Source organism: Aricia agestis, chromosome 5 (assembly GCF_905147365.1).
Source record: "Aricia agestis chromosome 5, ilAriAges1.1, whole genome shotgun sequence".
Taxonomy (NCBI): Eukaryota; Metazoa; Arthropoda; class Insecta; order Lepidoptera; family Lycaenidae; genus Aricia; species Aricia agestis.
The window spans coordinates 14567021-14580228 of NC_056410.1; the positions used below are offsets into that span (position 1 = coordinate 14567021).

General features: G+C 37.2%; 1 protein-coding gene across 2 annotated transcripts; it reads right to left on the minus strand.

Moving 5' to 3' along the window:
* Positions 1–466: 466 nt before the first annotated feature.
* On the minus strand, positions 467–10289 carry LOC121726832 (2-acylglycerol O-acyltransferase 2-A-like). 2 transcript variants are annotated; one of them, XM_042114397.1, is made up of 6 exons: positions 9919–10289; positions 9536–9835; positions 6463–6673; positions 3827–4270; positions 1592–1791; positions 467–933 (listed from the first exon to the last, which is right to left on the minus strand). In XM_042114397.1, the coding sequence occupies exons 1-6, from the start codon at positions 10130–10132 to the stop codon at positions 776–778; spliced, it is 1527 nt and encodes a 508-aa protein (XP_041970331.1). In that variant the 5' UTR covers positions 10133–10289; the 3' UTR covers positions 467–775. The 2 variants fall into 2 exon arrangements, with proteins under 2 accessions (XP_041970331.1, XP_041970330.1); XM_042114396.1 differs by lacking the exons at positions 9536–9835; positions 9919–10289 and adding exons at positions 7585–7684; positions 7803–7882 and having other exon boundaries at positions 6463–6690.
* Between the last annotated feature and the right edge of the window lie 2919 nt (positions 10290–13208).

A 13208-nucleotide genomic window follows, 5' to 3' on the forward strand; every position in this document is an offset into this window, starting at 1 on the left:
TTTTGTGTGTGAGTGAAAGGCACAAGCAGAGAGTCAGTGGACGCTTTTATCTCAGTCCTACGACCAGAGTTTAATCTTTATATTTATAATTTATTGCATAAATGCTATCTAGGCACATATTATATATTTAATTAAGTACACTGTACTATTAGAATGGCTCATTAAAGCTAGAATAGCTTAATTTTAGCTAACATGGGCGTACCCAGGTTCTGGGGCAGGGGGAGGGGGGCATTTTTTATTGGAAGGAGGGGGGGGGGGGGGTCCGGACAAATCAGATTTTATATAAGATTATAAAGAAAAAAAATTATACTTACATATCTTATATATAAAAATGGATTTTCAAATGTGTTAGTCGCGCTAAAACTCGAAAATGGCTGAACGGATTGGGCTGATTTTAGTCTTAAAATATTCGTAGAAGTCCAGGGAAGGTTTTAAAGTGACACGAAGTTCACCGGGACAGCTAGTTTTTTATATAGTTTATTTATACATTGTCTATTTTAAAAGTAATTTTCGAGGGTCTTCGGCAAATCGATTTATTACGTCTTCTGTGAAAGAATCGTTCATATCTTTTATTACTTTTCTATGAAAGCAGTAGGTATTTTTTCTATGAAAGTACTTACTAGATTTTCAATAAAAGTACTAGATGTAGTCGTCAACATGATCCAAGGGGGGCTGCTGCCCCCCCCCCCCCCCCCTCGGTACGCCCATGTTAGCTACCTTTCAAGATATCTACTAACTTTTTCTAATATAAAGAAACTGTAAGTACCTTGAATTTCTACGTTATAATAAGCTCGGTGTTTTCATGATTCTGTAAGTACTTGGATTTCTCACTCTCGAACAGCTGTATCAACTTCTCTGTGAATTGCGCATGCACGGCGTTTACCTCTTCGTCGGTCGGATCGAGATTCCTCTCTACTTCCATAGGGGCGCCAACTGAAAAAGAAGACATTTTAATAAGGGATGTTTCGTCACGAATGAGCCTGATTAAGAGGGAGAATAATCTAATAATATATTAATTCTTCAAGACCCATAAGAGCACCGGTGACCGCGACTGCAATAGAATACAATAGCATTTCGTGGAAACTGTGATCGAAGTATTAATGCATTTTTGACTTAGGGTCAGATCACAAAGTTTTTGACGCCCCAAATCTGTTTTCTTGGTGTTTGAACAACGCGGAAAATCTGGCCATTTTTTTGGGTTCATATCTTACTTAATAATAAAATTATGAAAAAAAGAAAACATAGGGACATTGTATTAGTGGCCGTAGATATTCAGGAGAAAAATGATAACTACTAGCAATATCCAGGGAGGAAACAGGGGACAACGTTTCAAGTATGGAAAAAAGGGCGGTGTGGACTCATAATCTCCAATCACTGCCTCGCTATGAGCTTCTAAAATTGACCGATTTTCAAAAGCGTGTTTTTTAGGGTTTCGTACCCACAGGGTAAAAACGGGACCCTATTACTGAGACTTTGATGTCTGTCCGTCTGGGGGTCCCATTTGGGCATTCGTTTACTAAGCTACATCAAGAACTTTCTTTCAAAATTATTTTATTGATAATATCAATAGGCGATCAACTTAAAATCTTACCGACAACATTAATAGGAGCCCTCATAGGCAGGATCCCGAAAGAGTACTGGAATATTCCTCTCCCTATGAGGAATATGGGGGAGATTCCAGTAATTTCTCGGACCTTCTCCTGTATTTTCCTCGTCCAGCTGTCTTGAGGATTATCCAGAGGTCGGTACACATCAGGTTCGCCGAATGAAAATACAGGCACGAGTGGAGCCCTGGAAAATAGCATTAAGTTTTTTCTTAATCATGCATTCTACTGTGTCAAAATTCTTTCAATCAATCACGTATTTGCTTTAAAAGACCTTTGGTCTGCCGTTCGTAACCTACACTTAGTGGAAAATTGTGGTGGAAAAGGAAAATGAAAGAACCAAAGTTTGTATTTCAGAAAAATGTGTACCGGTGCGGAAAACATATCGTTACTGCCTACAGGCATAATAAAATGCGTGTTACATACCCCGCGTTCCATTTAGCATTAAAAACGATCAAAACGCTAAAAATAGGAGTCATTTTGAGCGTTTTCATCGTTTTTAACGCTAAATGGAACGCGGGAAAAATATTAGGTTTCTGTTATAAGTTGTAAGTTAGAAGTATAACATTGTCATAACTCATAAGTCATAACTCACAATATCTTTATCTCGTATCGTAATAATTATTAGGTTACGTGAAGGACGTGTTAACACATTTGTGTCAGATTTGAAAAAGCAATAAAACATTGGATAATAACCATGTAGCTTTGTTTAACAATAGTAGTCTATACATAACTATAACCTAGTTAAATAGTTCTTAGTAAGAGGTTAGCAATAAAGTAGCCATTTGGAAGTTCTTACTTTTTAGCCTTAAAATGCAAAATAGACCGTATACAGAATACCGTACTCCTAGGTTAGGTTAGGCTAGGCCCTAGCCGCTAGGGCAAGGGTAAGGAGCGTAGGCTACATTTATCGCGGGAAAATATACGGGTTACTTGCGCGCACGATGTCGCGGGCAACACCTAAAGCTCGGTCGTAAAGTATCTAAGACAAACAGCGGAGATAAACTGAAGGTGCCGTTCCGATCTTTACCGCGGCGAGCCGCGATCGACAAAAATTCAATTAAAAGGCCACTTTATAACATAGAGTATAGACTATAATCTACGTCATAAAGTAGGATTTGAATTTTTTAGGACTATAGTCTATGTCATAAGTGGCATTTTAATTGAATTTTTGTCGATTATAAAGATCGTTCGACCTTCAGTTTATCTGCGCTGTTTGTCTATACTTTCGTTTTTCTACTGTAGCCATGCTACGCGTGTTGAACCCTCAAACGGAACCTAACCATCTGACTTTATGTATGTTGATAGATATATGTAATTTAAGAGTAACATTGTCCTACAAATAGAACAATCCGTACTAATATTATAAATGCGAAAGTGTGTCTGTCTGTCTGTCTGTTACCTCCTCACGCTCAAACCGCTGAACCGATTTTGCTGAAATTTGGCATGGAAATACTCTGAGTCCCGGGAAAAAACATAGGATACTTTTTATCTCGGAAAATGTACGGCTCCCACGCGATAAACGAATTTTGGCGCAACAGAGTTGCGGGCATCATCTAGTCCATAATATTTTGGGACCATCAAATCAAAGTATGAAATCCTTTCTATTTCTGTTAGCTACCACTTTCGAGATTTTTTGCAGATAAAATTGTTGTTCGTCTTACCAAAATGAAACTACTCACAAAAAATGAGCTTCATAGTAATAAAAAAAATTTTTGTTCTAGGGTTCCCGGACTAAGAAACAACTACAATAGGGATGATGACAAGGATTAGCGAATTTTGTTAATAAAATAAAGAAATCACGGTAAAAAATAAGTGCTCCCAAAATTTCAGTTCGATAGCATTTGTATTTTTTTTGTTATGCGCCTTCAAAGTTGGATAATCAAGTCGATTTTTTTTTTCAATTAAATTTCTTAATATTTGTATACCATTCGATAACTTATGCAATTAAAAGCTACTTTTGTTAAGAAACCACTTTCACAAACGCAATATTTAATATACCTATCGAGCAAAGTTTTCTTCCGATGCGTACAAACTACGTTTCGGGCAGGTCTATTTTATGAGATGTTTGAATTGTCATATCTTGGTGAATTTTTAAGCAATCAGAGTAATTCTTTCAGCGATGTTTCTATTTTTTAAGGGTCTTTCAATTACCAATAAGAAAAAAAAATAGTCATCATGCCTATTACTACGAACACTACATAAATCAAGTTCGAACTTACCCAGACTTCATAGCGACGCGAATAAAACCTTTTCGTCTCTTCAACACCACTGTATATTCTCCCGGATGTGAATTTAAGGCTTCTGCCGCTCCACCCACCATAAGTATAACTCCATTGCCTTTCCTCTTCTTCTTATCCAGCAAATAAAGCAGACTTTCTTGAGAGGAGGAGCATCCACCCAGACTGAGGATGAAATCCCTGAAAAATGGCACCGAAAAGTGACCAGCCAGGGTGATGAAATTGAAAGACATTCCCGGGAAGATCTTATTCACGTGCCGACTGTTGGAGGCGAAGGCGCCCATGATACCAGAGCTGACGACTCCGTGAGGAAACACTGCTAGTAGGTAATTCTTGTCTGGATCCAATTCTGATGTTTTCCGCAGCTGGATTGGAAAATAGTCGGCGTAGTAGCTCCATAGCTTCCAATTCCTGACCCATTCGATTCTGAAAAAAAATTAAGGTAAGTAGGTAGGTATACCCCCTTAGTATGAAAAAATGTATGCAGGTTCTTTTTTAGGTTTCCGTAGTCAACAAAGGACCCTTATAGTTTCGGTCTGTCCGTCCTGCCTGTCCTTCTTTTCGTTTGTCTGTCTGTCCGTGGGTTTACTCAGAGACTATAGGACCTATAAAATGTACTATCAGAGAAGTTGATTCCTAGGCAGATGGAGGATCTACGTAGTTTGGTCGCATTATGTCAAACCCAGCCGACAGATCACAATTAACAATTAACATTGAATTGACATGATCCGACCAAATGACGTTGGTCTGTCAACTGCATAGGAATCAATTTACTCGATGGTATAATGATACCGACAAAATGGTACTTACATGAAATCTTAAAAAAATATTTTTTATGGTACCTTCCGGAAGTTAAGAAAAATTCATCCCCGCTTTCCTACACATCAAGCGGGGATGATTTTTTTACGCGTTCATCCCATCGTGTGGGGTGTCGTTGGACAGGTTTTCTAAAAATATTATGAGTATTTACATATTATCACTTTCCGATTTAGTTATCCGTTTGTGAAATATGAAGTTTTAAAGTGGAAAAAATCGTTAGAATCTAGTGTCCCCCCTTCTGCCAGCTAAACGTTTGCTTCTGGAAATGTGAAAAAATTCACGAGAGTAGGAAATATGCTGAATTTAAAAGGAAAACTATTACGGCTAACGGCGGTTCCCAATATTTGATCTATCTCTGGTTTGGCCCTACTAGAGATAGGAATAGCTCACATTAGACATTAGAGACATATATTTTATGTCAATTGTGAGCTATTACTATCTCTAGTAGGGCAAAACCAGAGATAGATAAAATATTGGGAACGGCCGCAAGAAGACTTCATAAGTTATTGAGTAATAGTCGACCTACTAAAAAAAAAGGTATTCGGCGAAGTATAAAGGAACTTTTCGTTGCCTTTGAAAGTAACTGAGATGATGTTGTTAGTAGTGTAAAACACGTTATAAAATATGTACATTCATTGACCATTAAAAACATTTAAAAAAACTAGCGGTACTACGGAACCCTATATTGTGAGTGGCCCGACATGCACTTGGCCGGTTGTTATTTAATAACAAGGTCCGCTGTATTTGTTTACCTTGTGAAGTTTCCAATATGTCAGACAAAGACAAGAATACTTTGTAGTATTCACTTTGTTAATATTTCTATTACAAAGGGGGTTAGGGCTAGGAAAAGTATTTAAGTACCTCGAATCACAACTTCGGATAGGAAGTAACTAGTCTGGTTATTTATTGCAAACGTTTTTGACCTTTTGTCCTCCGATAAAAGATAACAAAATACATTTTAAGTAAGTAGATATGTTGGTTTTTGTTTGAGTCAGAAATCACGTAGTCAATTCGTCAGCGAAGAGGGACAAAGGGCATAGTAGCTAAGTGACTCAATAAAAAATGTCGTTATTATTTGAATTCGCCGGACCTGCGCATGCAGGGTTCCGTACCGTTTGTAGAGCGGAAGTAGGCCAAAAATTGTGTTTTTTGTATGGGAGCCCCTAAATATTTATTTTATTTTAATTTTATTATTAAGTAATTAATAATTAATTATTAAAGTACCTATCTGTTGCCATTTATATTGATTACAAACAAAAAAAGACCAAAAAAATTACGTTGTAGGCTACGAATAATAAGTTTTTATTATTCTTAGGTTGTAGGTACGTGGCTCACATGCAACAAGTACTTAGTTGGAAATCAGAATTCAGATTACGTGAATTCAGATAAGTAAGTAATTTTATTTTCAACCGACTTCCAAAAAAGTTTCTCGATTCGACCGTAAGTATATACTTACCTACTTATGTTCTTTTTTTTGTTTTCAGGTAGTATTTTTGTTAGCTATAGCGGCAAGTGCAACAAAAATACACAATCTGTGAAAAATTCAGAATTCTAGCTATAGCGGATACAGCCTGGAGGCAGACAGACAGACGGACAGACAATGAAGTCTTTGTAATATAAGGGTTCAGTTTTTACCCTCTGGGTACGGAACCCTGCCAATCTCAAGAATTGGCGTATCTAGATCCATCATTATTGTCATCTATCAGGCCTCTAGCCACCGAGATGCGAACATGACTTTGTCAACAGCTTTTAACAAATTAACCTCAATACGAGTCGATGGATACAACAAAAGCACTTACTTCCTTCCGCCCCTATGGCATACTTCTATGTCGTTTATCATCCACACGGCATACAGGATACCCAGCCACCAGTACGCCGAGTATATGAGCTTGAAGAAGGCGAGTATACAAAGCGGTTCACCGCACAGGGTGATGATGACCCAGGCGAGAGCCCCTAGGGTCTGGAGGCGGCGCTGCATCGGTAGGTCCAGGGGAGCCCATTTTATGCCGAATGCGTTTGAGATACGACTGAAAGTAAATAAATTGTATAAAACGATAATATTATGTTCCTTACCAAATACTAGTTATCTTTTAAATAATCAGTCATTACCCCATTTTAGGTGTGAGGATTTCATTAATATTGATAACGTACCTAATATGTATCTTATATTTGCTAATAGATTAAGTATTTACCTAAACAGTTGCTCCAAGTTATTATTATTAGTACGTTACCAGAATAATATTACAGTAATGGTAGGATGTGAACATTTCAAAACTTACAAGGCACCTACAACAAGTAAGAAGTTAAAACTTAGCATAGTTTTTATCATAGACTTTCCTTAGAACTAGGTGCGTTATTATAGTGATTGACTTCCGTGTTATCCTTACGGAACCCTTGGAAGAGTTCATACTCCGTGTGCGAGCTCAGAGAAATAGGGGTCTTTGAGTAGCCAAACTATTTCGTTAATAGTTAATACCTTAGTAGTTAGTAATAGACGACGCGAAAGTGGTTTAAATAAGTATGAAGAAGGTCACTTTAATCTCCGCTTCAATTTCCAAAAAAAGATAGTGGAAAGATCAAAGTCGATAAAGACTTTTCTTTAGTACTGTACTTATAATATGTCAGTGAATAGGCATGTCGGAACGTCGCAAGTTATTTTCTGCGTGTTGTTTGCTTATGTAAATTATTGTAAGTTAGACGCACTATGTACCGAGTGAACCAATTCAACTGTTGTTTACAACAAACATTTTTTGCTTCGCCCTTACCTACCTACCAGCCATTTATATTGTGAATTGTCTAAGCTACCAGCATCTGCATCTAAAAAATATATTTTCAAAAACAGTTCCCTTAGAAAACATATATATTTACTAATATTTAACTGCTACAATCGAATTTAACTTCTAATACACACAAAAACTTACATAAACAATCCTAAAATCGCGTGAATCATTTCCACAGTTAGCCTTGACACAATCACACACAAGCACGGCGCATAAGGTCCATCTTACGACTGACGGTCAACTGGAGGAAAAGATTAGTTATCACAAATACGCAACTTATCAAATACTCGTTATTTACTGCAACTTTGTTACAAAAATATTCAATTGTAATTACTTAAGTACTGTTATTAGGTACTTACTTTGATGTCCGAAAAGGTTTTGAGAAAACTAACTGATTCAGCACAGAGCACTAGATTTTAATCTACCTTCATTGTTTTATTTTACTGGAAAGGTTACAGTTTACTGCCGCACTTCAGAGTGGAACATTATTACTAAAATGCGTAGCTAAAATGTAATTCAAAATTTTGCCCCATACATTATCTGTCAAACTCTTCATTAAATTGTAGGTTAATGACAATTAAATATCTCTGAGTACTACGGTAAGAGTTTTAAGTGCGTTCCTAGTTTTTTTAAGCTAAATCCCTGAACCATTTACTTACTATTAAATTTGAAGCACAATTTTTTGAGGCCTTTGAACAAGGAGCACATTTTGAAGTTCACAAAAACATTTTTTTTAAAACATACCATTTTTTCTAATAGCACGATCGTAGGAATCACAGACACATTAGATTTTCAATTAATATGCGATAGCCGGGTGCCACTTGGGGATAGATGGGTTATAACAATGCTCATGATAGATTTTACTACACAAAATGTAATGATTATTCCAAAAAAGTATACCAACTAGTCTACGTCTGAATAAGAGTCAGATGTTTTTCTCTGTTTATATTTTTAGGGTTCCGTACCCAAAGGGGACCCTATTATTAAGACTTCGTTTTCTGTCCGTCTGTCTGTCTCCAGGCTGTATCTAAGAACCGCTATAGCTAGACTTCTGAAATTTTTACATATTGTGTAAGTATATCTGTTGCCGCTTTAACAACAAATACTCACTGAAACAAAATAAAATTAATATTTAAGGGGGGCCAAACAACAAAAGTGTAATTTTCGGCCTTTTTCGATCTATATTACTAATGGCAATTTCACACATTCTTTTGTTATGTGTATTTTCATAATATTAAAATAAAATAAAAATTTAAGGGGTTAATTTTATACAAAAAACACAATTTTTAGCCTATTTTTGCCCTGTATCGTTATGGAACCCTTCGTGCGCGAGCCCGACTCGCACTTGGCCAATTTTTTCAATTTATAATTATTGCTATGTTCAGATACATAATTTTATATGAATATTTTCATAAAAATAACAAGTTCACTATATTGTTATAGAAGTGAAAATAACAAAATATATATTTTACATCATTACTTTAATTGTAATCACTCTCAATTATCTTCTTATGTTCGTTTATCTTTTCTTGAGTTTCTTTGATACTATCTTTGAGGTCCTTGTGTATATCACTGTATGCTTTCACTGATTGGTTTGTCTCTGTGTACATATAGCGTAGAATTTGGAGATGCAGTATTCTGAAAACAGTTAAATTATAAATAAAAAAAATTGTCAACCTCTGTAGCTCAATGGTTAAGTATGTGGTGGCTCAAAGCCAGGGTTAGTGGGTTTGAACCCCGCCGATGGAACAAAAAGTTTTTAATGTTCCTCATGGATGTGTCTGATATAGTAAAATCTTAAATAAGCAGATCCTTTGTGTCGTCTTTATAAATAAAAAAATATGTGTACTCATAGTATAAAAAATATTAAATACATAATTTCTAAAAAATGTTATGAAGTACCAAAGAAATGTAAACATGCAAATTAATTCATAAAGCCCCATACGCTCACCAGTGAACGAGACAATAGAATATCTATTGTGTCTCGTTTTGCCTACAATTGACGGGTTAATGTAGTTTTTTGTTTAACTTGTTTAACAGTTAATAATTTACCTTGATTTAAACTCTAGAATCCTAGTTTTAAGAGTGGATAGTTCACTCATACTGGAACTGAACTTGGCTACATCATGAAGTCTGTGATTAAGCCACTGTGCCATGAGATCTATTTTCTCATGTTCCTGTTCTTTTAATGCGTTGAGCTTGTCATCAACACTTTCCTGTAGTTTCTGTATGGTGTCTTTGTGTGTATGTTGTTGACTAATAATGTTTTTATTAATATTTTCCAACTCTGTCGAAAACAATGGAATTTTAGATTGAATCTTCTGTATAATTGCCTGATTCAGTTCAGCCTGCTCTTCAAATGTTAGTTCAGTAGAGGAAACGTTTATAAGACCTGAAATAAATGTAGGAATAGTTAGTTTCAATGCGCAAGTAATAGGCAGCGTAGTTTTCTTGTTCCTTATAACTTAATCTTACCCAGTAATGTAGAAGTACCATCATCAGTAGTACTTAGTTTGTGTAAACTCGAATGATGTGATAGATCTGTGTCGGCGACTATGTTTAACACTTTTTCCTTTAAATTAGAAGACAGTTTGTTTTTATCACGGCACAGTTCTTTGATAACTTCTAAAATTATTTTTTCCTGGCAGATTCGACTTTCGTTGGAAACAGTTTCTGTACTAACATCCATTTCAAATAATTCTGTCACGTTAAGGCTTTTAGTGATTTATAATGTTCAGTAAATTTTATATTTTCCTCGTATTATATCATCGAAAAGTGAAAACACATCGAAAATAATTACCAAATATCAAAGTTTGATAAAAGTTCAAACTTTCGAAACAAACGAACACAACAAACCATAGACATTTTTTTTATTCATCCCGGTCGGGACAGGCAAAAGAAGCGTTGCCCATACGCCATTTCTATGTTTTCTCTATTTAATGAATGATAGTGAAGGCCGAAGCCAATTCTTTTATATTAACCATCTGAAATAGAGTTTTCATCAGGCCGAAGCCAATTCTTTGATATCAATAATATGAATTTATAAGTTTTTTCATCAGGCCGAAGGTACAAACCATAGTGATTAAAATATGCCGTCTGATATCATTTCATTGCTTAGTCCATTGCCATGTTTGAAAAGTTTTCTTATTTATTTTGTAATCGTTTTGAGTGTTTCCTCTTTTCCAAAGAAAATATTGCAAAAAGTGATATTATATCCTTATGCCTCCTCTACATATCAGCGGATGCGTCGGGAGATGCATCCACAACCATATCTGCGCATAAATTGCGATCCGTCCACACATCTGTGAGTTAATCAGTCTGTGCTCAATCGTGAAAGACGTAACTTGTGCCGCAAAAAATGGATATAGAGACAGTAGCGGCTGCTTCTATATACTTAATTAGCACCTATAATTATTACCTAAGAGTGCACTGCAGTAGAGTAATAAAAAATGGAGCAAAAGAAGGTGGTGGATGCTGTCTATACACAAAAACAGAACAAAGTAATTGAAAATATATTCGAAATCAATATTTTGGCAATATTAACTTATATACCTAACTAGCTGTCCCGGTGAACTTCGTGGCACTTTAAAACCTTCCCTGGACTTCTACGAATATTTTAAGACTAAAATCAGCCCAATCCGTTCAGCCGTTTTCGAGTTTTAGCGCGACTAACACATTTGAAAATCCATTTTTATATATAAGATAATAATGTTTATTTAATTTTGATTAGGACGAACTGAAATGTTTCCTCATTGGTCATGTTAGCCATTTCGACGACAAACACACACGTCCACTCCCACTAAATTTCCGTCGAATACTGATACATCGGCAGACGTGTGGACAGGCGCCTTGCATTCGCGCTCGATCCCTTTGATCTGTGTCGAAAATCCGACACCAAACGGATGTGTGGCAGATGCATCGGCCGACGTCAAATACCTACCACAGACAAGCAAAAACCGCCGTCTACACATCGGCGGACGCATCCGCAGATACAATCTGTCGACGCGTCCGCCGATATGTAGAGGAGACTTTATACCATATACCTTATATCCATACCATATCCATAGAAAATAGATGCTTGACAAATGTCAAGTGTGTTCTTAAAAATGTATAAGTATACTAACCCCCAGACTTGGGGCTGTTTGACTAGATTTGATTGGCTACCAAGACGTCAGATTGCTCTAGCTACTATACTGAGTCTAGAAGTAGAAACGTCAAGTGTCAAGTGTCAATTCTCATCTGGGGGGTTTTTGGAAGAATGTGAAAGAGTGCTGTTGTGTTTTTATATTATTTTCCTAAAATTGTGTTATCTGGGTTTTTAATGTGTAATATTGGTAGGATCCTTCCTAGTCGTATCCTCATGCCTGAGGGACGTGACCACCAAAATTTGCTTTCTGGGATAGGGCTCTCCACTTGTCTCTATTTTTGGCCTGATGAAATGCCTCCTGAAACGTGCAGTCAGCAGCCTTGACAATCGCGTCTGTCCATCGTGTAGCCACTCTGCCTCTGCCTCTTTTCCCCTCTAATTGCCCAGCTAGTATGAGACTCTCAAGATTATTAGGCTCCCGGCGGGCTATGTGGCCAAAAAAGGCAAGTGATCGTTGTAGACAAAGCGTGGACAGGCGGGTGGTAATTTTGAGTTGCTGAAGTATAGACGTGTTGGTCCGGTGTGCGGTCCAAGGGATGCCGAGCATTTTACGCCAGCACCACATTTTAAAAGCGTCAATCTTAGCTCGAGTACGTGCTTTTAGTGTCCATGTCTCGGAGGCATATAAAAATATTGAAAAGATTAGGGAACGCATTAGTGTTATTTTTGTGCTACGATAGATGTTCTTATTCTTCCATATCTTTTCTAAGCGCCCAACCGCAGATTTAGCCATCTGAGCCCGTCGGACAACCTCCCTCTCGCAGTTACCATTGTTGCTAATCAACGATCCCAGGTAGACAAACTCCTCTACGGGTTGGAGATCTTGTAGTAAGGATGTCTTTTGTATTTGGTTCAGCTTATCGACGTACATCAGTTTGATTTTATTGCGATTGATTTGGAGGCCAAAGTCTCGACTAATCTTTTCGAGCCGCGCTAGAAGTTCAGCAAGTTTCACTTCGCAAGTACTTATAAGCGTGGTGTCGTCAGCGAACCTTAGGTTGTTGAGAAGGTATCCGTTAATTTTAATACCATCCTCCCAATCTTCCAACACTCGACGCATTATATATTCGCCTACGAGGTTGAACAGCTGTGGAGAGAGGATGCAACCCTGTCTGACACCACGCTCTGTAGCAAACGGCTCTGACAGATCATTGTCTAATCGCACCCTTGATCGACCTTCCAGATAGAGGTTTTGTACCAAAAATATGAGATGATCGGGGACGCCCAACTCTCTCATCACCTCCAGCATTTTGGACCAGACGATGCAGTCAAAGGCCTTAGCGTAATCCACAAAACAGAGTACTATTGGGACATTAAATTCTCTGCTCTTTTCTATCAGCTGACGGATGTTTAGGATTTGTTCTCGGGTACCCCTGCCCTTTACGAATCCCGCCTGCTCTTTGGATATCTGTCTAGTTATATAGTGTGCCAATCTGTTGTTTATAACATGGAGAAGAATCTTACTGGCGTGTGAAATTAGTGAGATGGTCCGATAATTTTCACACTTTTTAGTCGACCCTTTCTTATGTAGTGGTATCACGAGAGATTCTGTCCAATCGTCTGGCCACTGTCCTGTTCTCCATACTTTAAGACATATTGAATGCATTACTCTGATTCC

Bases quoted from the DNA above. Each gene is read 5' to 3' on its own strand.
- LOC121726832 (XM_042114397.1), bottom strand. From the start codon at position 10,132: ATGGATGTTAGTACAGAAACTGTTTCCAACGAAAGTCGAATCTGCCAG. The intron at 9,836-9,918 runs GTAAGATTAAGT...CATTTATTTCAG, and splicing joins TGGTACTTCTACATTACTGG to GTCTTATAAACGTTTCCTCT. The intron at 1,792-3,826 runs GTAAGTTCGAAC...GCTATTTTCCAG, and splicing joins CGCGTCGCTATGAAGTCTGG to GGCTCCACTCGTGCCTGTAT.